Source organism: Manis javanica, chromosome 10, assembly GCF_040802235.1.
Source record: "Manis javanica isolate MJ-LG chromosome 10, MJ_LKY, whole genome shotgun sequence".
Lineage (NCBI taxonomy): Eukaryota > Metazoa > Chordata > Mammalia > Pholidota > Manidae > Manis > Manis javanica.
In genome coordinates this window covers 44,726,141-44,751,786 of record NC_133165.1, presented here as the reverse complement: position 1 = coordinate 44,751,786, position 25,646 = coordinate 44,726,141, and the positions used below count along the sequence as shown (strand labels likewise).

Sequence of the window (25,646 nt, the reverse complement as noted above, 5' to 3'; positions counted from 1 at the left end):
GAGCAGGTGAAAGGTGGCAGGGTTGACATTGTAGCCCAAGCTGTGTCCAGAATCTTGCATTTAACATGGCTGGGATGAAGGCCCTGCTTGTTGGGACCCTGTGGACCTCACCAGCCTTGTCTTGCACCTGTTCTCCTTTCATTTCCTGGTTCCAAACACACTAGCCTCAGTTTCTCAAATGTGCCAGGCTCCTTTGCTTCTACTAGCATTTGCACATGCTGTTCCTTCAACATGGAAATCTCTTCCCTCTATTTGCCTGACAAACTCTTGAGAGTTTAAATTTCAAGTTAAATGTCACTTCCTCTGGGAAACCGCATTTAGAATCCCTTCCAGACTAGTTCACAACACCTGCTATATATATGTAATTCTCATAGCAGTTATGACGAAATTGTAACTACCTCTGTGTATTTGTTTAGCATCAGTCTTCCCTGCCAGTTTGTAAATCATGACTGTCCAGATTATTGTTATATCCACAGCATCCAGAACAGTTCTTGGCCTATATATATATATGCTCAGATCTTTGTGGAATCTAATAATAAATGAATGGGCTTTGTGGCTCAAGGGAGGATACTAGTAACTGGAACGTGTGCCTCACATATAAGCTCTTCAAAAAGAGACTGCTTCTAGGAGTTGAAAGATGACAGACTTGAAGCTGTGCAGTGCCTAGTTTGAATCCTGGCTCCTCTTCATGGGAGGTGGATATTGGGAATCCTCCATTATCTCCTCAGCTGGGTTGTTTCAATCACCATTCCTTCTACCGATGTGATCCTGACATTATTCATTTATTTGGTATCCACCTCCCCAACAGCATGTTAACTCCATAAAGACAGTGATCTTGTCTGTCCTGTTCATTGCTGAATCCCCAGCACCAGGAGGAGAGTGTCTGGTACATAGCATGTGCTCAGTTAAACTTAACTTGCAGCATGTTGTATTCTAGAGCTTCCAGCAGGGTAGCAGGGTCCTGCTCCCCACTTTTGTGTGTGTTGCTCCACATGAGCTGGGTAGTACTATGTGCCAATGTCCTCACCATAGGTGCCACTAGTGGTCCAACAGCTAGTGTTCCCTGGCTCATGGCTAAGTTTATTATTGTGTTTCTTCACTGGTCTTCATCCTTGCAGAATCTCTGACTCATTTTGGGCACAGTGGCCAGAAGGCTACATCTTCCTAAGCCCATACATTGATCCTGTCCCTTCTCTGCTCAGAAACCTCCTATGACTCCTTAGTGCCCTCAGAATCAAGTCCAAGCTCCTTCGCTTGGCCTTAAAGGCCTTTGCCACTCTCAGCAGCACCTTCTACCCTGTTGGCCTGTGGACCTGTGCACACGTGGCATCTGCTCTTTTCTTAGTTGATAGAATCTTAGAAGCTTTGTGTGTTTAGGCCTCAGACTTTAAAAACAATTGCCTAATTCAGCCCCAACACAGATCAGGGATCCCCTTGGCCATATGGCCATTTGACGGCATCTCTTGAACCCTTGTTTGGATGGAGTGGTTTTGGCTTGAAGTAAAACCAATATAATACATTTCAATTAAACTTGCGGGAAATTGCACCTGGGGGAATGCATGCCATGACTAGGAGAAGGTGGACTTCTCACACCTGGCTTCCTGTGGGTGAGGATGCTGAGGATGTGTGTTATGGTGGTGTGACACTGCCTCTCCCCTTGTCCTGTGTATCACCACCAGAACTGTTCCTTTTGGGCCCAGCTTTCTGGCATATGACTCCAGTGACATTTCTGCTCACATCTGTTTGGATTGAGACATAGAAGATCCTGGCTGTGATTTTTTCACCTGACACCTCAAACAAGTGCTAGCACTTTGGTGTCACAGGGAGGCAAGGGACAAGGGTCTGGGGAAACAGCCAGTCCTCTCATAGAACTGGAAGCCTCACTCCTACAGTGGTTTCAGTCTGGAGCTCAGTGAGAACAAGTGACAACCTTTTGGCAGGTGGGTGTGGTCTCTGAGTACACGTAGACTCTGAACTCTGAAGGGAACAACATTTTTGGAGAATCGATTTCATTCTAAAAGATGTATTAAGGATCTACTTGATGCCCAACTTCATAAGTGCTGTTGGGAGACAGTAATAATAGTAAAAAGAGCTTCTGGTTCTTGAATTTACTTATGTTTTAGGCACTGTGCTAAGCACATAACATGCATGATCTTATTTAATTCTCCCAATAACCCCATGAGGTCTGTGTATTTATTCCACCATACAGAGGAGCAAACAGGTTTTGAGAAATTACTCTGGAAGCCTATACTGGTAGCAAATGAGGAAACAGATTGAACCATCTGACTTCTGGCCCAAATTCCAACCAATATCCAAGAGGTCCCACTCACCATCACCAAAAATTGACAAACTGCTTGGAAAGATTATGCGTATGAAAATTTATGCCTCCCTCAGACTTTCCACAAACACTCTTAGGAAGACAGATATGGCAATAATAGTAATGATATTAACTTCCTCCTCTGCAGAATGCTCTAGAACTTTGAAAGCACATTCAGAAGATTGTGGAATAATGGGAAAGCAGGAGATGAGGGATGTCAGACTCACTCAGGTTTGATTCCTAGACTCTACCTCTTAGCTGTATGACTTAGGGAGGTCATAGTCTTCCTCTGGGGTCTACATCCTGTAATGGACATTAACACGCTCAACTCACCAGCTCATAGGGAGAGAATCAGTGACCTGAGAAGAGCAGTGACTTGGCCAGGGTCTTCCAGGGAGGCAGAGGTAGAGGCAGAGCCTGCTTGCACCTGGAGTCCACTATGATAGTTTTCCATCTGGGGAGGTGGGAATAGGAACCTTTGGCAGCTCTCTGGGGAGCCACAGCAATCCCTTTTCCCTTGACCCCCCCTTTTCTGGGGGAAGTGCTCAGAGCTCTGAGCTTTGATCCCTGATAGGAAGGAACTTTCAGATCTCACCTCAGATCCACCCTTGCCCCCTGGATTAGAGCCAGAGCAGTTGGCGTTGATAATATGCTTCCTTGGTGTGGCCCCCTGCTCACCACAACAAAAGTAACCCTTTGAGTGCTGGAGCCAGATTGCTCCTCCTGGGGTCAGAAGGATCACAGCTGCCAGGACATTGGGCAAGTCACTGAATCTCTGTGTGTTATGGCTCCCTGTGAGATAGGAACAGATGATGTTTTGAATTTATAAACAGATTAAGAACTATGAAGTGCTTGAACAGGCCTGGCTCATAGTAGGAGCTTTTGTCATTGTTAAAGTTTCTGAGCCCTAGTTTCCCAGTCTGTAAAGTAGGGATGTTGTTACTGACCTTACAGGGTTGTAGCAAAAATTTATTGGAACAATTAGTAATAATTGTAATAATATCAATAGCTAACATTAATTGAAAATTTTCTATGGACCTGGTATTGTTCCAAGATCTTTATATGACTTAACTTGTTGAAGTTTTATAAAAATCGAGTAGTCTAGATAATATCATGATCCTTATTTTATAGATGAGAAAACCAGGCTAAGTGATAGGTCATTGTCACACAACAAGGAAAGAACAGAGTCAAGATTTGAATCTAGTGGTGGCAGTCACCACTTCCTAAGCCCCTAGGTGTCAGCACACTATCCTGGTGTTTAGTTGGTATATTATCTAGTTTTAATCCTCATAATAGTCCTATAGGATACTATAAGTAGGATTAGTTATCCTTATATTCTGGCTGAAGATGCTGAAGCCTGAGAGGTACGTAATCTTTCCAGGGGCATCCAGTATGAGCTTGTGACACCCACATTCAGTACCTGCTTCCTCAGTGGCCCTAATTGGGGGATTTCTGGCTTTGCTTTGCATTTATCCAATACAAGGAGCTCTGACCTCCCATGGCACTTATCACTCCAGCTATTGGGAAGCTCTCCCTTAGGACAAGCTGAAATCTGTCCCCTTTGAGCTCTGGGCCTCAGTGACTTCCCAGAGCTCTGTCTTAGAGTTAGCAACACTAATCCCCATCTCTTCCTCTCCTGAACATGGTTTCTGCTCTGTCTTGTCCTTCAATCTGCTGTAGACAATCAGTGTCCCTTCCATGGGTTGGAGGTCAGACTTGGCCCATTTACAGAGAGAGATTGAGTTGACTGTTACTGTCCGGGCAGGCTTTCCTATTGACCAAAACCTTCAGTCCTAGCCTGGCAGTGATGGAAACTCCAGGAGAGATCTACATTTGGAATGGTGACTTGCTGAACTGAAGTGAAATGGCCTGTGGCTTCAGAGACAGCTCCAGATATGCTCTCATTCCCACTCCACTGCTGTTTGGAGAAGTCACACTTTGCTGGATTTCTCAGGGTTTCCAGTAAAAAACCCTCACTTCTGACACCCTTCACTTACCATGACAATTATGTCTGCAGTCATTTGTGTAGTTAATTGCTCTGATACAAAGCAATAATAAAATTGCTCTTATCTCTTCCTCATGGGCCCAAATCATTACACCCTGAACAAGGTTTCAAGGTTCCAGGAAGCCTGGAGTAGCTTTCTAAGTGGGCCAGTATGTAACGTGCAAGAGCTTCAAGTGTTCAAGAAGGAATGAGCAGCAGAATTTGGAGACAAGTCCAAAGACTCATCATAAAAGCCAAGGCATACAAGGAGCTATCTGGCTCCTGGGAACATATTTACTTACTGAAGATCTGGAGTAAGAAGACTTTTAAGGAGGGGAGGGGGCAGCTGCCTCCTTCTCCTTTATAAGCAGGGAAAAGAATAAAAATTCCTGTTACTCACCAATGAGGCATCTGGCTACTTTCATAGGACAAGTGACAGCCTCTCAATGCATCATCATAGGGCACAGGGGGACAAATATTTACTGTTTCTTGGGAGGTATTTAATAAGTCTGTTTCTGATCAGAGCACTTCATGTGCACATTAGGGATAAAATTAATAAAAATAAACATTAAAAACCCAAGAGAGAGACAGAGAGTCCAAAGGGGGTTAACTGAAAGAGGAACAGAAACTCAGATTAAGAAAGACAGAGAGCAATTCAGGGAGAAATTAGCAGATCCAGATAAAGGCTGAGAGAAAGTGTGACTGAGAAGCCAAAGAGAAGGACCAAATGTATTTATATGTTTAGCCACTCCTCAAGTATTTATTGAGCATCTGCTGTGTGCCATACACTTTATACTAAGTTGGAGACAAGTAGTAAACAAAATTTATATTCTGGTAGGAGGAAACAAGACAAAAAAAAAAACAAGTAAAATACATTGCATTTCAGATGGCGATAAATGTTATGGAGAAAAATAAAGTAGGGAAGGAAGATGTGAGCTTAGGGAGTTAGGAAATGCCTAGCTGAAAAGGTGATAATGGGTAAAAGACTGCAGGAGGTGTGGAGGGAGCCATGGAGTGTTTCAGGTAGAGGGGAGGGCAAGGTGGAAGCCCAGGTGCAGTGAGTAGAGGGAGAGGGTGAGAGATGAATGGGGTTAGATTAGGTAGGGACTTCTGGGCCACAGTGAGGATTTAAGTTTTTATTATGAATGAAACTTAAAACTGGAATTTGAAGGCCAAGCATACGTGAAGGCCTGAGGCTTCCCGGGTAGAGTAGACTTCTGAGCTGCAGGCTCTGGCTTCAGTTCATTCATTTATTCAGCTGTCCCTCAAGCATTCATTTTCCAAGCACTTAGGGAGACCCACTTTGCCCTAGGGCTTGGGCTGGGCCCTGGAGAGACCAGCAGGGACAAGAGTCTCTCTCCTCTCAGCTCTGTGGGTAGAAAGTCTTTTAGGTTGGGTGAGGTCCTCTCCTCCTGCAGGTAGGAAATAAAACTGTCAGTGTGACCTTAGAGAGCCATAAGCTTGGGGTGACAATCTGGGGAGGAGCCAGAAACTGGAAAGGGATATCCTGGGGGCTGGGAAGAAAGCAGAGATTCCTCCAAACCATGTTTCTATCTTTTCTGTGCTATGAGAGGAGCCTGTCTCCCTGCGGTTCTGAGCTCTGGCTTCTGGCTGGGCAGGAGAGGGGACAGTGAGATGGGCCAGGACAGGTGGCCTCGACATGTGCTTGTCTGATGACCACTTTTAGAATAATTTCCAGAAGTGATGGGAGGAGGTGGGCAGGGCAGCTAAATATAGTCCTGGAGACAGTACTCAGTCTGGGAATCTCTGTCTCCTATTCACTGGGTGCCCATCACCCGTGGTGTCCACTGCTAGCTGCCCCTGTGAGTCCCCTGTCCTTGTTCTGAGCTTGCTGCTTGCCCATGGCCTCTTTTCAGACCCAGCTCTGACCCCCTTGGGTTAGGTGTGACCTTGACTGGGCCTCCTGGGAGTCTCTTTCTGGCCAACATCTCTAACCAGACCTGTGAGTCCTCTGGGTCTTGTGGGCCTGGCGCTGTGGAGGAAGGGAGGGCTGAGGATCCTGGAGGGTGAGGGAGAGGGGATGGGGGCTCTGGAGAGTTTGGGGGTGGGGCTGAGACCTGGGTCTAAGACAGAGGAAGGACAGTGGGTAGGTAAGACTATTTACAATCCTGAATCTGGTTTAGGAATTGTAATTGGACAAGGTGCTTGATAGGGGTTATTCTGGGGACTGGGGCTGAGAAATGCAGTTGAGGCTGCCTTTGGGACTGAGACTGAGCGCCCCTTCCTACTTGGCCAGAACCACAGTCCCTTCCTGTGTAGGCTGAGGCTCCTCTCTGCCTGTCCACAGACTTGGCTGGGTCTTGGCCTGGGCCGGGTTCGCGACCCCGCTGAGCCTCCGTGACTGACTGCTCCTCTACCCAGGCCCATCATGTCTGCTGCACCTGGCCTCCTGCACCAGGAGCTGTCTTGTCCTCTGTGCCTGCAGCTATTCGACGCGCCGGTGACGGCCGAATGCGGCCACAGCTTCTGCCGCGCCTGCCTGAACCGCGTGGCTGGGGAGCCGGCAGCAGACGGCACTGCGCCTTGCCCGTGCTGCCAGGCACCCACGCGGCCACAGGTGCTTAGCACTAACCTGCAGCTGGCACGCCTGGTGGAGGGGCTGGCGCAGGTGCCGCAGGGCCACTGTGAGGAGCACCTAGACCCGCTCAGCATCTACTGCGAGCAGGACCGCGCGCTGGTGTGTGGCGTGTGCGCCTCTCTCGGTTCTCACCGCGGCCACCGCCTGCTGCCCGCCGCGGAAGCCCATGCACGCCTCAAGGTGAGGGGCCTGGGCAGATTCTACTTGGGGTGGTGGGAACAGGAGTGTTGGTCGGCGCGGGGCCTGGCCGATCAAGAGGGAGCTGCCTGGACTTGGACTTTGAGCTTCACGGCCCAAGGTGCCTAGAGTGGCAGTGGACGGGGGTGGGGCGAGGCGCCTAGAGAATAGGGGGCTGACGTGCTAAAGGCAGACTTGGCGGAGAGAGGAGCCCAGACCAAGTGCGAAGGAGAGTCCTGGTGGAATTGGTGTGGCACAAACCCAGATTCTTTGGGCTCAGCTGGGGTGCGTAGCGGAGGATTGAGTGGGTGCTCTCAGCCTTTGCGTGAAGGCCTGTATGCTGGGTGTAGCCCGAGAAGTGGTGAGGGGCGATATTCAGGGAGTGTCCAGGTGGCTGGGGTTGGGGATGGCTGGGGCAGCACAGCTGCTTGGCTGAGGCCCATGCATCCCACGAACTACTGGACTTGTGCGGCTGGATCGCCACAAGCAAGGGCCTAACTGAAGGGGAGGCAGGGAGGGCAAGGTATGTACGTCTGTGCTCAGGCCCAGGTTGGCACAGAGACCCCAGGCCCAGGCTGTTTTCTGGTTGGAGGTGGAAGTCCTGCGCTTCCAGAGCACACACACAGATGTGCATGCCACGAGGTTTGCGATCTTCACAGGTGCCCAGCAGAGACACCCAGACATTGGCAAGTGGAGACTAAGGCACACACTGGCTTGTCCATGTCATATGTGTGGTAAATCACACACATGTAGCTGCAGGAGGCCCAGGAAGGTCTGTCATGCAACATTTATTGGGCTCTGAAAGAATAAACAACAGGTGCAGGGGCGGGAGGAGGCAGGATGTGGAGGCTTGTGGCAGTCCTCCATCCAGTGGTGGAGAAGCTGCCATGGTCTTCTTGCGACTGGTGCTCAAGGTGGGCTTCTGCAGGTTATCTTTGCCCACAAACATCAGCGTTCTCCTTGGCCTTCAGACAGCTAGAGCGGTAGACCCTGTCCTCAGTATTCGAAGCCCCCAGACTCCTCCAGGGGCCCAGTCTCACCGACCCTCCCACTCTTGCCTTCTCCAGTCCTGCCTAGTGCTAGACAGTGGTCTCCTAGCAGAGTGCAGGAACCTCCTCCTCCCAGGAGCCCTCCCAACCCAGGCTCACTTTTGCTGAGAACCCCAGAACTTCCAACCTTGTCAGTCTTTATCTGTGCAGAAAGAACAGAGTCCTTGAGATAGGACACCAAGTGGCCCGGGAGCCTCAGGGTGGGCAGGATACAATCTGTCAGGACTTACACTAGCCCAGTCCTAAGCCGCAGGGAGGGGCTGGCTAGAAGTTTGAAGGGGCAATCCCAGGAAGGAGCTTGATGTAGGAGGGGGACAGGATAGTGGGGGCGCGACTGGATGCCTGGGTCCTTGGTGAGGAAAAGGGTCTGGGTCCAGAGAACATGTGTGTGCCAGGGCTCAAAAGTAATTGACTGGGATCTGCTAGGCCCGGGGGCTCCCTCACTCACCCCCTGAAGCTGCGCTGCCTCCTGCTGCATTCCCATGTCGCATAGCACGGCTGCTGTGAGCTCTGCCCCGTAGTCCTCACAGTAGAAGGCGATCAGCTTGTCAGTGAGATCCATGGCATCAAGCGGCCCGAGCACCCCTCGTGGGATGGTCCGAAAGCCTTGACGCAGTTGCACAGATCCCAGCTTTAGCTTGAACTTCTTGAACTCAGTCACTGTCAGGTTCTCCAGTGCGTCCAGGATGGCGTCGCGCTTGTTCCCCATGGCTCAGCCCTGCCTTCTGTGAACCTCCGATGACCCTGCAGGAAGAGCCACCAGGCACTCCCTGTACTGCAGCAGGCGGGGCTCTTGCCTGCAAGGACTGTCCCCAGGAGAAGACTGACCTGGCAGTTGGCCAGGGGGCCATGGACTCCGTTCAATCGTATAGCTCCCACCATGCAGGGACTCCTCAGCAAACAGTGCCTGGTGGGTTCTCCCAGTTTCCCTTAGAGGGGGAGGGGAGGAGGCTGCCAATTTGTAACAACCATTGGTGAGGTGGGGATGACTGCTTCCATTCTGAGGTTGGAAGCCATGGAGGCTGGACTGAAACCATCTGAGCCCAGGGCAATGTGCCTCCCAGCAAATAGTAGCTTTGGCAGGAGGTATTAGGAGCTTCCGTACACTTGCGTTACAGGAGTCACAAACTGACAGGCCTAGGGTAGGGCCCAGCCCATAAACATGTTTGGTTGATGCAGCATTTTTACTAAATTGCCTACCCCCAGAGCCCATAGGTGTGCAGGGAGGCTGACTGGGGTGGTTTGTTAATGTTCTGCTTTTAAGTATGGGGTGAAGTCCAAGAGTAGAGGAAGTTGCATTTCTTCTTCACACACCCTACCCTTACCCCTGAAGTCTGCTGTGTGCCAACCTTTGTACCCCTCAGGAGGAGGCAGCTAAACTGCATCTGTGTTTGTCATCCTCACGAAGACCTTCATTGGGGGTTGGCTGCTGAGGGGATGGGATCAGGGAAGGCAAGGCTAGAGATAATGAGAAGGCAAGGCATTGTAGGCGTCAGGACCAGTATTGGCAAGGGCCTGTGGGTTTGGGGATGGTAGGATGCCAGCCTACTGGAGGAGGAAGTGGCACTTGAGGCTGACCAGAGAAGGCAGGTTCAGGATGGGAGGTGTGGGTTTGGTGGGCAGGGGACAGTAGCTTTACTTCTTTATGCCTCACATCTGCAGACACAGCTCCCGCAGCAGAAGCTGCAGCTGCAGGAGGCATGTATGCGCAAGGAAAAGAGTGTGGCCCTGCTGGAGCAGCAGCTGATGGAGGTGGAGGTGAGGGGCTCAATGTGACAGAGCCTGGGAACTCAGGGTCCAGACTGCGGGTCCCTAGCCAAGAGCTTGTGCCTGTCTGCCCCCACAGGAGATGGTGCGTCAGTTCCGGGGGGCTGTGGGGGAGCAGCTGGGCAAGATGAGGGTGTTCCTGGATGCACTGGAGGGCTCCTTGGACTGTGAGGCAGAACGTGTGCGGGGTGAGGCAGGGGTTGCCTTGCGGCGGGAGCTGGGGAGCCTGAACTCTTATTTGGAGCAGCTACGACAGATGGAGAAGGTGCTGGAGGAGGTGGCGGACAAGCCACAGACTGAGTTCCTCATGGTGAGCATTGGATGATCTTCTCTCTCTGCCCTTAGCCAGGATTGAGGCCCTGGAGATCTCATCCCATTGTCAGACAGGGACATTGAGGTCCAGAGAGGGACAGGGATAAGCCAGGGTCACACATCCAGGAGGGATGGGCCCAGGACTGCTCTCATGGTTGTTTAGGTGGGACACTGTGCAAGGACACTATATCCAAGGGGGTACCATTCATAACATAGATGTTGTAGATTTGTATATTTATTAGGACATTCTGCCTGGGGGAATTAGTTTCTTGAGAAAGGGGGATACATTTTCTAATTCACACAGAAGTAAAGGACTGTGGGAGGACTTGAATTCTGGGTTTCTTTTGGCTTTCTGATTCTTCCTGTCCTCACACTCAGCATTCCTAGTGGTCCACTCATCCTCAGAATTCTCCAGTGTCTCTCCTGCCTGCCTCACCTTCATTCTCTTTTTCTCTCTCTCCAGAAATACTGCCTGGTGACCAGCAGGTGAGATCAGTTTGGCCCTGCCCCTTCTCCCATCTTGCCCTAGTCTTTAGGGATGCTGGCTGGCTCACCCTCGACTCACAATACACCTGCATGCTCTCATTCCACACACTGTGGCTTCCCTTCGCTTTCGGTGACCTGGTCCTTCTCCTCAGGGACCTCCCAGACCAGTGCTGGGGACAACATGGCAGGCCTGCCAGCACTGCTGTGTGCTCAGGGCTGCTGTGGAGGGCAGGAGGTGGCCCAGGCAGGTCCCCTAGAGGAGTGTACTTTTGAGTTGGATGCTGGAGGAATAAACAGGAGTCAGCTAGGTGGAGAGCAGGGGGAGGAGCACTTCAGGCAGAGGGAAACGGCAGTGGCAGGAATGGCCAGAGGGGAAGAAGATGAGGCTGGTGTGGCAGGCAGGAGTAAGTTGTAAAGGGTTGAAGAGTTTCAACATGATCCAAACAGAAGGTTTTTAAAAAAATAAACTGTGGTAAAATATACATAACATAAAATTTACCAATTTAACCAAGTTTCAGTGTACATAAGTTCAGTGGAATTAAGTACCTTTTTGTTGTGCAACGATCACCATCCATCTCCAGAATTTTTTCATCTTCCCAAATGAAAACTCTAAGAGGAAATTAAAGCTAGGCTGTCAATGTGGGGGAGATGCTGGAACTCCACCACAGCCCCTGTCCTCCTCTCTTCCGGGTGTTGCCTCTTGCCCTCCCCCAACCCATGCCTCCTCCAGGAGTTCCCTTCATAGTCCCCACCCCTAACTTCCCACACCCAGGCTGCAGAAGATCCTGTCAGAGTCACCACCACCTGCCCGCCTGGATATCCAGCTGCCTATCATCTCAGATGACTTCAAATTCCAAGTGTGGAGGAAGATGTTCCGGGCTCTGATGCCAGGTACTGGAGGGCTTGACTCCAGGTTTGTGTTGGTAAATAAATGTGTGGTTGATGGAAGGCCCCAGCCACCACAGAGAGGCCTCCCAATCCCAATTGGGGAGGTCATCTAAGGAGGTGCCCATTGCCCTGTTACGTCTGGGCTTTTCCCTGCACCCTTGTAACATGTGCCTGGAGAAGGACCTTTGAGGGCATGGGTTGCAGCAGGGGGCTGACATGGAGAGGACACTCACTGCTTACCAAAAGTTGGCTGTAGCTGTGGGCAGCAGGGGAGGCTGGGGCCTGAGGTTGAGCCCTGTGTGGTCCTGGCCAATCCCTGCCCCTCTGGACAGTGGAAATGATTATCCCTGCTAGTCAGGGTCCGAGGGTCTGCAGAGCTGGAACTCTGGGAGGGGCCTGGGTCAGACACTGCCTCTGGTGGCCTGTGGCTTCTGGGGCCCAGGGACTAAACTTTTCTCCTTCCAAGTAGAGCTCATCGAGGTGCTAATGGTTACAGAGTTCCAGGACCTGTACAGGTGACTGGTGTAGCCCCTTGGGACCTTTTATCCCCTTTTATCCAAGGGAAGACTAAGGGCCAGAGACTGGGTCAGGACTGAGTGAGGTCACACAGCCCCGTGAGGTGGGGCTGGCCTGGGGATTTCCTGACTGTCTCTTGCTCTGTGACCTGGGGCCTTAGATGGTGAGTCACATGGGCCTTGTCTCAACTTAATCCTCCCACTACCCTGGAAGGCGGCAATTATGGCCTCATTTTATAGCTGAGCAAACTGAAGCTCTGAAAGGTATAGTTTTCCGTCCAAGCAGTAAGCAGAGGCTCACCTCTCAGAGATGTTGGGAGGATTAGAGAGACAACGCTAGCAGGCAAGTTGGGAGAAGGCTCGCAGGAAGGCAAACACCCCTGGGGGCCTGACCCATCTCCCTCTGGCAGCGCTGAAGGAGCTGACCTTTGACCCGAGCTCTGCCCACCCGAGCCTGGTGCTGTCTCCTTCTGGCCGCCGCGTGGAGTGCTGTGAGCAGAAGGCGCCGCCGGCCGGAGAGGACCCGTGCCAGTTTGACAAGGCCGTGGCCGTGGTGGCGCACCAGCAGCTCTCAGAGGGCGAGCACTACTGGGAGGTGGAGGTGGGCGACAAGCCGCGTTGGGCTCTCGGTGTGATTGCGGCGCAGGCCAGCCGCCGTGGCAGGCTGCACGCTGTGCCCTCGCAGGGCCTCTGGCTGCTCGGCCTGCGTGATGGCAAGATCCTGGAGGCACACGTGGAAGCCAAGGAGCCGCGTGCCCTGCGCATCCCAGACAGGCGGCCGTCGCGCATTGGTATCTATCTGAGCTTCAGTGATGGTGTCCTCTCCTTCTATGGTGCCAGTGATGCCGACACACTGGAGCTGCTCTTTGCCTTCCATGAGCGCCTGCCTGGGCCTGTGTACCCCTTCTTTGATGTGTGCTGGCACGACAAGGGCAAGAATGCCCAGCCGCTGCTGCTCGTGGGGCCTGACAGCGAGGAGGCCTGAGCCTTTGCCTCATTGCATGTATTTATTGACCGTTTGTATTTCAGCTTATAAAAATTGCCTGTTCATATTATTGTTCATTTTTCTTAATGAGTTATAGTGATTATATATTCTGCATACTTAACCTTTGTTTATTCCCTGCATATATTTTCACCCAATCTGACAGCTTGTCCTTTCACTTCATTTATGGAGTTCTTTTACTTGTGGTTTTTAGAGGAAAAGCTGGAAAAGCTCTGGCCTAAGTGTCATCTGAACAGGGCTTTTGGGTGCCCTCAAAGTGCCTGAGTGACAACATGTACTTCTCTCTTCACTGTGAGCTCCTCCCAGTGGCACTTCTGAGTCTGAGTGTGTGTTCTTTGTATCTGAGTCTGAGTGTGTGTTCTTTGTATCAACATCCCCACTGCTCTGTCTGGTAGGAAAAGTCCTTGTCTCTAAAACATCTCTAGCTGGAGTTTGAACCCTGAACACTGTCTTGTTTAGAACATCTCAGTTTCAAAGCAGTCACACCTTATGTAGATAGTGCTTTAGGACTTTACTAGTTTTTTCACATCTATAATCTTATCTGATTCTCTTGGAGAGTTGAAATTTATCTCCATTTAATTGGAGAAAACAGAGTCAACAGTTCCCACTGGCTGAGTGATGGAGCCAGGCCTGGAGCCCAAGTCTGTTCTTTCCAAATTTTGGCCTTTCTTGAATTGGTGACCTACAGTTATTATTTAAATACTATCTTAAAAGAATTCTGAAGAATTTGCCAGGGGATGTGATAAGTACTGTGAGATCTTGAGATGGAATATGCTGTGTTAGTAAATTGAGGATGACCACAGACAATCTGAGTTGCTGCTACTGTTTTTCTGGCTTTTTCCTGAGAATAGAGGCTTTTTCCTGAGAACAGAGGCTGCATAGAGAATTTATCAAGGCTGGAGCTAGTGTTCCAGGAAAGGACTGAAAGTCAGGATATACCTCTGGTTCAGTTGCCCAGGTCTGCTGAATGGAGAGAAACAGCTCCCACGATGTAAACATATTCATAAAATATTGAACCAAATGGTATGGATATAATGTCAAAGAGTATTTAATGAAATGGGAAATACTCATGATATAAGTGAGAAACAGCAAGCAAAGTGAACTATATACCCACCGTGGTTACAATTCTGAGAAAAAAGACAAATGCCAACACATATCACTAATGTGATTCTTGGTGATTTGGTTTTTCATCGTTATATTTCTCTGCAGTCTTCCCACTTTTGGTAGTGAGCAGGTACCATCTGAATGTCCATGAGGTGGAGGAATGAGGGCTTGGAGAGAGATGGCTCATGGGGCTGCACTCTCAAGGGTACTGTTAGGTGGGGACTATCAGTGCTATTTTTCTTTTTTTAATCTTATTGAAGTATTGTTGACATAACATTATATTAGTTTCAGGTGTATGACATAGTGGCTCAACATTTATATACATTAGAAAATGCTCACTGGTAAGTGTAATCATATGTCACCATACAAAGTTATTACAACATTGTTGACTATATTCCCTATGTTGTATTTTTCATTCCCATGACTTATTTATTTTATAACTGGAAGTTTTTTTAGTTATGGTTTTGATATGAACCTATTGATCCCTTTCACTTACTTGCCCATCCCCCCCCACCTCCCTTCTGACAACCACTAGTTCTCTGTATTTATGAGTCTGTTTCCATTTTTTGTTTGTTTTGTTTTTTATATTCCACATATAAGTGAAATCATATGGTATTTGTCTTTCTCTGACTTATTTCACTTAGCATAATACCCTCTAGGTCCATCCATGCTGTCACAAATACTGTTTTTTCTTATTCAAATCAATGAGGAGATTGGCCTAGGAGAAGGTAACACAAGTAGGAAGTGGCAAAGCAGATTCTGCCTAGCTCATAGTTTACAAGTATGCCATGAGGTAAATTCTGTCTCTGGAAGGGATGGTCTACCAATTATAAATTGGTTTTGTGACAGTTTTGGCATTCATCAGTGACTCACACATTAGAATGTTATTCTCTTTTTGGTACTTGCATAATCCTGCTGACTCAGTCTAGGAAAAAGTTTTAATTTGGGACTTTATGTCCTTAGCACTGCTCTGACACTTACTCATCTTTGCAACAGAGAAAGAGTACCTCTCAGGCTCAGGCCCTTTAACATACAAAGTCTTCTAGTATTTAATTTTGTTTGGTATGTGTTATATTTATTTTGCCATTGTGTTTATTCATAAACAAGTGATAATGGTTTTTTTAGTTATGGTTTTGATATGATATTAACTTTTAAATTACATGTATTCTTTGGAGAAACAATTGCTGAAAACTTCCCCAGTCTGGGAAAGGAAGTAAGCACCCAGGCTCTGGAAGCACAGACAGTCCCAACAAAACGAACCCAGGAAGACAACACCAAGACATATAGTAATTAAAATGGCAAAGATTAAAGATAAAGAGAGAATCTTAAAAGCAACAACAGAGAGGCAGACAGTTACCTATTAGGGAAATCCATAAGGTTATCAGCAGAAATTTTACAGGCCAGGTGTGAATATGACACTGTGACAAATATGCACAGTGAATATTTGACAATGAAATATTTAATTGTTGAAAGAGAAGAACCTACAACCAAGAAGCTTCCACCCAGCAAGGCTATCATTCAGAATTGAATTGAAGGAGAGATTAAAAATTTCCCAGATAAATCAAAGTTAAAAGAATTTGCCACCATTAAACCAGCTCTATAGGATAGATTAAAGGGACTTCTGTAGATGGAAATGTTCTTAAGCCTAAATATTTTTCATCAGTGAAAATAAGGTAATAGACCAATTACCAATCAAGTATGAAGTTAAAAAAAGTAAAATCAACTAAACACAAAATCAGTCAAGGGGTATACAAGATGTGGTTTATGACATCTTATACATAAAGTGTGGAGGAGGAAGAAGAATAAAAGGGTATTTTTAGATTGTGTTCAAAATAGAGCAACCATCAATTTAATATAGACTGTTGTATATTTAGAGAACAGTGAACATTATGGTAACCACAAACCTAAAACCTATAGTAGATACATAAAAATTTAAAAAAGGAAATCCAATCACAACACTAAAGAAAACCAACAAATAGTAAGAGAAGAGTATGAGGGAGGAAGAACAGAGAGGAACTACAAAAACCAGAAAGAAATTTAATAAAATGACAATAAGTCCATACCTACCAAGAATCATCTCAAATGTAAATGGACTGAATGCATCAGTCAAAGACAAAGGGTGGCAGAAAAAGAAACAAGACCCATCTATCTGCTGCCTACGAGAGGCTCATTTCAAACCTATAGACATACATAGACTGAAAGTGAAGGGATGGAAAAATATATTTCATGCAAATAATAGGGATAAAAAAGCAGGAGTAGCAGTACTCATATCAGACAAAATACACTTCAACAAAGAAAGTAATAAGAGACAAAGAAGGATGTTGCGTAACGATAAAAGGGTCAATCCAACAAGAGGACATAACCATTATAAATATGTATGAACCCAGTGTAAGAGCACCTAAGTATGTAAAACAAATACTAACAGAATTAAAGGGGGAAATAGGCTTCAACTCATTCATTTTGGGAGACTTCAACACCCCACTTACATCAACAGACAGATCAACCAGACAGAAAACAAGGAAACAGAAGCACTGAACAACACATTAGAACAGATGGACTTAACAGATATATGCAGAATGTTCTACCCCAAAACAGCAGGATACATGTTTTTCTCAAGTGCACATGGAATATTCCATAGACTAGATCACATTCTAGGCCACAAAAAGAGCCTCAGTAAATTAAAAAAGATTGAAATTCTATTAAGCAACTTCTTAGACCACAATGGCATGAAAGTAGAAATGAATTACACGAGAAAACAAAAAAGCCACAAACACATGGAGGCTAAACAACATGCTTCTAAGTATTCAATGGATCAAAGAACAAATCAAAACAGAAATCACAAAATTCATGGAGACAAATGAGAACAAAAATGTAACAGTTCAAAATATGTGAGATGCTGCAAAAGCGATTCTAAGAGGGAACTATATAGCAATACAGGCCTACCTCAGAAAACAAGAATAGTTCCAAATAAATCTAAGCTCACAACTAAAGAAACTAGAAAAGAAGAACAAATGAAAACCAAAGTTAGTAGAAGGAGAGACATAATAAAGATCAGATCAGAAATAAATAAAGTAGGGAATAAAACAATAGAAAAAAGATCAATGAAACAAAGAGCTGATTCTTTGAGAAGATAAACAGAATAGACAAACCCCTAGCCAGACTTATTATGAAAAAAAGAGAGGACACACATAAAAAAATCAGAAATGAAAAAGTAAAAGTTACAACTGACACCACAGAAATACAAAGAATGACTAGAGAATTTTATGAAAAATTGTATGTCAGTAAATAGGGCAACCTAGAAGGAAAGGACAAATTCCTAGAAAAGTACAACCTTCCAAGACTGACCCAGGAAGAAGCAGAAAATCTGAACAGATCAATTACCAGCAACGAAATTGAATTGATAATAAAAAAATTCCCAAGAAACAAAACACCAGAGCCAGATGGCTTTACAGCTGAATTCTACCAAACATTTAAAGAGCTAATACCCATCCTTCTTAAAGTATTCTGGAAAAAAAAGAAAAAGATGTGAAAGAAACTGATCATATGCTTCTGGGAGGCTGGAGGCAAGACTGGGAGGGAAACCTCAATGTGTACATTATTGTACCTTTTGAATTTTGAACCATGTAAATATATTACCTATTTCAATATAACTCTTATTTTTAAAACAGCAATTCACATGGAAAAAGGAAATATCAGGAAAAAGGCGAGTCTATTAAAATGTGTTATGTAAGTCGTACAGGTGTGAATACGGCACTATGACAAATATGCAAAGGGCATGTGGCTCATGGCAAAAGTTGTGAAGATGGTGTGTGAATGAATGAAATCTGGGGAACACTGCTTGAAGGCTCTGTGGTATTTTGGCAAGTTCTCTTTCAAGTGGGGAGGCCATGTGGGTGAAGGGGTCCACAGTGATGACCAGTTGTCAGGGACACAGGTCATCTTTCCTGTCTAGGTCTCGTTTCCTCATCTTTAGGGTGAGGGGGTTGGCCTAAAGAATTCTCTGAGAGCCCACTGTCTTAGTTTGGGTACCCCCTGAAGCAGACTTTAAGACAAAGACCCCAGTGAAAGAGGACTGATTTATGAGGTGCAAGAAACACCTGAGGGATGTGGGAAGTGAGCCAAGGAGCCAGGGAAGGTGCATTATGAAGGGGTTAGCACTGTGCCAAGAGTGGAGTTCCTCCCACTGAGAAATGTGGGAAACACTCACCTCATCCTACCTGAAGGTGAAGAATCTGGGCACTTACTCCTGTCAGCCATGAGGAGGGTGACTCCAATTGAGGTTAATTTTCCTGTACTTCTTCACAAGGGCAAGGTTACCTTCTGAGGCTTTGGAGAAAGCTCTGAGTCAGGGAGAAGCACCTACAGTGTGGGGAAGTCCTGGAGCTCACAGAAGTGTCAGGCCCAACAAACAGTGTCAGTTACACCCTCAACTCTGACTGGCTTAGTCCGTGAGCCTCAGATGACTTCCTCTGGTGAAGATGGAGGCAGCAAGCATAAGAAAGAAACAAATCCTACCATTTGCAACAACATGGATGGAGCTAGAGGGTATTATGCTCAGTGAAATAAGTCAGGCAGAGAAAGAAAAATACCAAATGATTTCCCTCATTTGTGAAGTATAACAATGAAGCAAGACTGAAGGAACCAAATAGCAGCAGACTCACAGACTCACAGACTCCAAGAAGGTACTAGTGGTTACCAAAGGGGAGGGGGTGGGGAGGGCGAAGAGGATTGAGGGGTATTATGATTGGCACACATGGTGTGGTGGGGATCATGGAGAAGACAGTGTAGCACAGAGAAGACAAGTAGTGACTGAGGCATCTTACTACACTGATGGACAGTGGCTGCAATAGGGTGTTTGGGGGGACTCGATAATAAGAGTGAATGTAATAACTACTTTGTTTTTCTTGTGAAACCTTGATAAGAGTGTATATCAATGAAAAAAAAAGTGTATATCAATGACTCCTCAATAAAAAAAAAAAAGATGGAAGCATCAGGAAGACTTCTTGAGTACTCTCAGTTCCTGGCTGTGGGCAAGACAGAAGGGGAAAGGCAGGGGACAAGTGGAACTGGCCTATGAAGGACATAGCAGCAAAGCAGGCTCCCTGGGTGTTTCTTCTTGTGACTGAGTCATCTTTGATGTGAGGACCAAGTTACACTATCTGGCCCTGCCTGCATGGGGTGTTTGGGGAGCAGCATTCTAGGCCTGGAAAGGGAGTATGTAGCTGGCTTCATGAACCACCAGGCCTTGCACTGGACCTTCAGGTACTGAAGGCAGAATTGATTTCCCAAGAATTAGTAGGAGCTTGGCCAGGATGTCTGGATTTCTGAGTGGGGAGTACACATGGGGGAGGAGGAAGGGAGACTGAGGGGCAGATGTTGGATCTGGGGATATGGGGGAAGGGGCTCAGCACTAGTTCTACAAGAGGGAGGAATCAGGGAAGAATGGAGGCTAGGCCCAGGGTCCTGGAAGGAGGAGTGGACAGGAATCAGGAAGTGAGGCCCTGGAGGAGGGTGTGATGGGGTTTATTTCTCTGCTGTTAGGAGGAACTGGAAGCCTGTTGCCAGAGACGCCTGTTGTGTTTTGCTTCTCTGCCAAGTATTCAGTCATCCTTCCTCTCTTAATAGGAGCATCAGTAACAATTTGGCCAAATTGTCCATTTTACAGGTGAGAAAACTAAGTCAGCCACAGGAATTAGTCTCCCAAGCAATGTGACAGAACAAAGACCAGGAGGTCTCTTTCCCAATTCCTAGCTCACAGATCTTTCTGAGACATCACTCCCACACTTGGAAGTATAAGATCTCTGGTCCAGAAACCACACACCTTTTTTAACCCCAGTTGCACAAAGGGGAACTATGCATAATGCTTCATTCATACACTGTCATCAAGTGGTCTATGTTTGCCCTGCTGTATTCTCTTACCTATTTATTAAGAAACCTGGGCACCCTTGCATATCCTATGTCTAACCCAAGTAGATTATTCCTAAGCACTTACTTGTGGATGGGCTTTCCCCCTTCCTAGCATATGCCTCCCTTTCCAAGGGGACCACTAGCCTGGCTTTGTGTTTTTTATTTTTCCTGCTCCTCCTTTTAATTATCATGCACTTTTTTAGTTTCATTTCCCTTGATTTTGAACTGTGTGAAAGGGATGTGAAAATACTTGGTTTTCTGGGATGGACTTGTTTATTAAAAATTTTCTTATTATGAAAATTTCAAACCCACAAAACAGAGAAATGTATCATTAACCTCTGTATACCCATCACCAGCTTCCACAATTCTTAAGAGATTGCAGCACCTATCTATCATGTTTTCTTCCATTTTTTCTAAAATACTTGAAAGCAAATCTTCAACTTCATTTCACTGAAGCCCTTCCTATCTGCAAAGCACATGTTAAAGTAAAAAGCAACCTCTTAATATTAGGAGATATAAGTTTGTAAAAATAATGAAGACTACAATTCAGTTGTCCAAAAAATTGCACTTGTACACATGCAGTCACTTGTACATACTTCAGTTAGTACTCATTTCTAAAAAGTGTTGACATATTTTCTATCATAATCATATTACTATAATCACACCTAACAAAACCAATAATTATTCCTTAGCACCATACAATAGCAAGGGCTTGCTAATTTGACTTAACATTATGTTGCTAGGATTCATTCCTGGTGTTCCATTTGGCTGCTTGATATTCTGTTTATCTGTTGTATCTGTTCAGGCTGTTATGGATGGGCACTGGATTGCTTCCAGTTTGTATAGCCATTATGGATGCCAGTGTAGATATGAATATGCTTGCATTTGTCTCCTGGTGCATAAGTGCTAAATTAATTTTGACAAATATCTAACAGTGGAATTGCTGGGCAGGTTATGCAGTATTCGAGCCTGTGTCTCAGAAGTGGTTCTATCAGTTTTCACACTAACCAGTAGTGTATTTGTGATTCCCATCAATCCACAATTTCTCTACTACTTGGATGTATACTGGGTTGTAAAAGAAAATCCATTATTTTTTAGTTTTTATTTTTTAATGTGGTTACATTCAGAAAAGTTTGAAGAATCTTGGTTTAAAAGTCAAAAGCTGTATGAGGTTTGATGCAAAATTGTGCCCTCTTCCTCTTTGCCATCCACCCTCCCACCAGGCACCAAGGCAATCACTTTTGTTAATTTTGGTATTTATCTTCAGAATTCAAAGTAACACACTTTTAAGGGGGCATCTCAATTTTCAGGCATCATTTTTATCAGGTCTTCCTACTATGGAAGCTGGGTTTTTTTCTTGTTTTACCAGTCCCTCTCCCTTTCCTCCATATTCCCAGTGCAGTTAAATATATTTTTTCATTAAATCAGTGTTCTGGCTTTACATTATTATGACTATGTAAATATATATCTGAGGATGTAATATATTCTGGTTTCTTTTTCTCTCTTGTATAACTTTCTGTTTTCTCTATAATCAATAATTATCTTTTTTCCCCTTGGTTATCTTAGTGGCTATTACTAATTCAGTGGCTAACTTCTTTGCCAGTTGTCTGACTCTCCTCTTGGTGTGTTCAGACATATCAAGTGTTTCATCCAGTGGGGTATCTGTCCAGCTCATCTATCTCCCTGTCCTCTGTGGCCACAGCCCCAAGGTCTCTTTAAGCCACAGCAGTCTGGTTTCCACATGCCCCATGCCTCTGCAACAGCCTTTTTCGAGTCATGTTTGCATTGCTAAATCCAATGAGCACCTCTCTTGTTTTCATCTTTACCTCTTGGCTGCACTTAACACTGTCGATGTCTGACTTCCTTAAAGGAGTTTCCTTGTTCCTGATTATCATCTGTTTCTCTGCCTTGGCTTGTGGTTTCCCAGAAGCAGACCCTGGGACAAGGATTCGAGTACAAGGAGTTTATTTGGGAGGTACAGGGATCACTGACAGAGCGGTAAGGGTGGAAAGGCACCCAATAAAAAGTACACATTTTTTTCATTTCTTCCCAGGTTTATTGAGGTATAATTGCTAAATAAAAATTGTATACCCTCTAGCTCCATCCATGTTGCTGCAAATGGTAGGATTTGTTTTCTTCTTATGGCTGAATAATATTCCATTGTGTATATGTACCACCTCTTCTTTATCCATTCGTCTACTGATGGACACTTTGGTTACTTCCATTTCTTGACTATTGTAAATAGTGCTGTGATAAACATAGGGGTGCATCTGTCTTTTTAAAACTGGGCTGCTGCATTCTTAGGGTAAATTCCTAGGAGTGGAATTCCTGGGTCAAATGGTATTTCTATTTTCAGTGTTTTGAGGAACCTCCATACTACTTTCCACAATGGTTAAACTAATTTACATTCCCACCAGCAGTGTAGGAGGGTTCCCCTTTCTCCACATCCTTGCCAACATTTGTTGTTGTTTGTCTTTTGGATGCTGGCCATGATCATGTGAATTTTGTCCTTCTTTTTGTTGATGTGGTGGATGATGTTGATGGATTTTCGAATGTTGTACCATCCTTGCATCCCTGAGATGAATCCAACTTGAACATGGTGTATGATCCTCTTGATGTATTTTTAAATTCAGTTTGCTAATATTTTGTTGAGTGTTTTTGCATCTATGTTCATCAGGGATATTGGTCTGTAGTTTTTTTTTTTGTGGTGTCTTTGCCTGGTTTTGGTATTAGAGTGATGCTGGCTTCATAGAATATTCCCTCCTCTTCGATTTTTTAAGAAAACTTTAAGGAGAATGGGTATTATGTCTTCTTTTAATGTTTTATAAAATTCAACAGTGAATCCATCCGGTCCTGGAATTTTGTTCTTGGGTAGTTTTTTGATTACCAGTTCCATTTCTTTGCTGGTAATTTGGTCTGTTTAGATTTTCTGTTTCTTCCTTGGTCAGTCTTGGAAGGTTGTATTTTTCTAGAGAGTTGTCCATTTCTTCTAGGTTATCTAATTTGTTAGCATATAGATTTTCATAGAATTATCTAATAAGTCTTTGTATTTCTGTGGTGTCTGTAGTGATTTTTCCTTTCTTATTTCTGATTCTGTTTATGTGTGCAGTCTTTTTTTCTCTTAACAAGTCTGGCTAGGGGTCTATCTATTTTGTTTATTTTCTCAAAGAACCAGCTCTTGGTTTCATTAATTTTTTCTATTTTTTTATTCGTCTTAATTTTATTCATTTCTTCTCTGATCTTTATTATGTCCCTCCTTATGCTGACTTTGGGCCTCATTTGTTCTTCTTTTTCCAGTTTCAATAATTGTGAATTTAGACTATTCATTTGGGATTGTTCTTCCTTCTTTAAATAGGCCTGGATTGCTCTGTACTTTCCTCTTAGGACTGCCTTCGCTGCATCCCACAGAAGTTTGGGGCTTTGTGCTGTTGTGGTCATTTGTCTCCATATATTGCTTGATCTCTGTTTTAATTTGTCATTGATCCATTGATTATTTAGGAGCATGTTGTTAAACCTCCATGTGTTTGTGAGCCTTTTTGTTTTATTTGTACACTTTATTTCTAGTTTTATACCTTTGTGATCTGAGAAGTTGGTTGGTACAATTTCAGTCTTTTTGAATTTACTGAGGCTCTTTTTGTGGCCTACTATGTGGTCTATTCTGTAAAATATTCCATGTGCACTTGAGAAGAATGTGTATCTTGCTGCTTTTGGGTGTAGAGTTCTGTAGATGTCTGTTAGGTCCATCTGTGCTAGTGTGTTGTTCAGTGCCTCTGTGTCCTTACTTATTTTCTGTCTGGTTGATCTGTCCTTTGGAGTGAGTGGTGTGTTGAAGTCTCCTAAAATGAATGCATTATATTCTATTTCCTCCTTTAATTCTGTTAGTATTTGTTTCACATATGTAGGTGCTCCTGTGTTGGGTGCATAGATATTTATAATAGTTATAGCCTCTTGTTGGACTGACCCCTTTATCATTATGCAATGTGTTTCTTTACCTCTTGTTTCTTTGTTTTGAAGTCTATTTGGTCTGTTACTAGTACTGCAACATGTGCATTTTTTCTCTGTGTTGTTTGCATGGAATATCTTTTTCCATCCCTTGACTTTTAGTCTGTGTATGTCTTTGGGTTTGAGGTGAGTCTCTTGCAGGCAGCATATAGATGGGTTTTGCTTTTTTATCCATTCTGTTACTCTGCGTCTTTTGATTGGTGCATTCAGTCCATTTACATTTAGGGTGATTATTGAAAGGCATGTACTTATTGCCATTGCAGGCTTTGGATTCATGGTTACCAAAGGTTCAAGGGTAGCTTCTTTACTATCTGTTTTACTTTAACTCTTTTATTACACTATTATAAGCACAGTCTGATGATTCTTTATTTCTCTCCCTTATTTTTCTTCCTCCTTCACTCTTTATATGTTAGGTGTTTTATTCTGTAGGCTTTGTGTTTCCCTTGACTGATTTTGTGGATAGCTGATTTTATTTTGCCTTTAGTTAGTATTTGGTTGGTCTACTTTCTTTGCTGTGGTTTTGTTTTCTCTGGTAACAGCTATTTAGACTTAGGCATACTTCCATCTAGAGCAGTTCCTTTAAAATACATTGTAGAGATGGTTTGTGGGAGGTGAATTTCCTCAACTTTTTCTTATCTAGGAATTGTTGTAATCCCTTCTTGAAATTTAAAGGGTGATCTTGTTGGATACAGTATTTTTGGTTCAAGGCCCTTCTGTTTCATTGCATTGAATATATCATGCCGTTCCCTTCTGACCTGTAAGGTTTCTACTGAGAAGTCTGATGATAGCCTGATGGGTTTTCCTTTGTATGTGATCTTATTTCTCTCTCCAGCCACTTTTAATACTTTGTCCTTGTCTTTGATCTTTGCCATTTGAATTATAATATGTCTTGGTATTGTCCTCCTTGGTTCCCTTGTGTTGGGAGATGTGTGGGCTTCCTTGGTATGAGAGACTATTTCCTCCCCCAGCTTGGGGAAGTTTTCAGCAATTATTTCTTCAAAGACACTTTCTATCCCTTTTTCTCTCTCTTCTTCTTCTGGTACCCCTATAATGTGAATATTGTTCTGTTTGGATTGGTCACATAGTTCTCTTAATATTCTTTCATTCCTGGAGATCCTTTTATCTCTCTCTGCCTCAGCTTCTCTATATTCCTGTTCTGTGATTTCTATTCTATTAACAGGCTCGTCCACCTCATCCAGTCTGCTCTTAAATCCTTTCACTGTTTGTTTCATTTCTGTTATCTCCCTCCTAGATTCATCCCTTAGCTCTTGAATATTTCTCTTTAGCTCCACCAGCATGCGTAAGACTTTTATTTTGAATTCTTTAGGGTTTTTAATGTATAATATCATGTCATCTGCAAACAGTGACAATTTAACTTATTCTTTACCATTCTGGATGCCTTTCATTTCTTTGTGTTGTCTGATTGCCATGGCTAGGACCTCCAGAACTATGTTGAATAAAAGTGGAAAGAGTGGGCATCCTTGCTTGATCTCTGTTTTTCTTTGATTATTAATCCATTGGTTATTTAGGAGCATG

At 45.0% G+C, this 25,646-nt stretch overlaps 2 protein-coding genes across 5 annotated transcripts; one reads left to right on the top strand and one right to left on the bottom strand.

The window, feature by feature from the left end:
• Window positions 1-5,422: 5,422 nt before the first annotated feature.
• PYDC1 (pyrin domain containing 1) lies at window positions 5,423-8,962 on the bottom strand. 2 transcript variants are annotated; one of them, XM_037019414.2, is made up of 2 exons: window positions 8,575-8,962; window positions 5,423-5,713 (listed from the first exon to the last, which is right to left on the bottom strand). In XM_037019414.2, exons 1-2 carry the CDS (start codon window positions 8,833-8,835, stop codon window positions 5,567-5,569), a joined length of 408 nt encoding a protein of 135 aa, XP_036875309.1. In that variant the 5' UTR covers window positions 8,836-8,962; the 3' UTR covers window positions 5,423-5,566. The 2 variants fall into 2 exon arrangements, with proteins under 2 accessions (XP_036875309.1, XP_017521731.1); XM_017666242.3 differs by lacking the exon at window positions 5,423-5,713 and adding an exon at window positions 7,850-8,052 and having other exon boundaries at window positions 8,575-8,951.
• Window positions 6,031-19,188, top strand: TRIM72 (tripartite motif containing 72). 3 transcript variants are annotated; one of them, XM_073215274.1, is made up of 7 exons: window positions 6,031-6,264; window positions 6,610-7,080; window positions 9,789-9,884; window positions 10,141-10,203; window positions 10,669-10,691; window positions 11,464-11,582; window positions 12,505-19,188. In XM_073215274.1, the coding sequence occupies exons 2-7, from the start codon at window positions 6,691-6,693 to the stop codon at window positions 13,077-13,079; spliced, it is 1,266 nt and encodes a 421-aa protein (XP_073071375.1). In that variant the 5' UTR covers window positions 6,031-6,264; window positions 6,610-6,690; the 3' UTR covers window positions 13,080-19,188. The 3 variants fall into 3 exon arrangements, with proteins under 3 accessions (XP_073071375.1, XP_017521729.3, XP_036875305.2); XM_017666240.3 differs by having other exon boundaries at window positions 6,045-6,264; window positions 6,684-7,080; window positions 9,973-10,203; XM_037019410.2 differs by having other exon boundaries at window positions 6,045-6,264; window positions 9,973-10,203.
• Window positions 19,189-25,646: the final 6,458 nt, after the last annotated feature.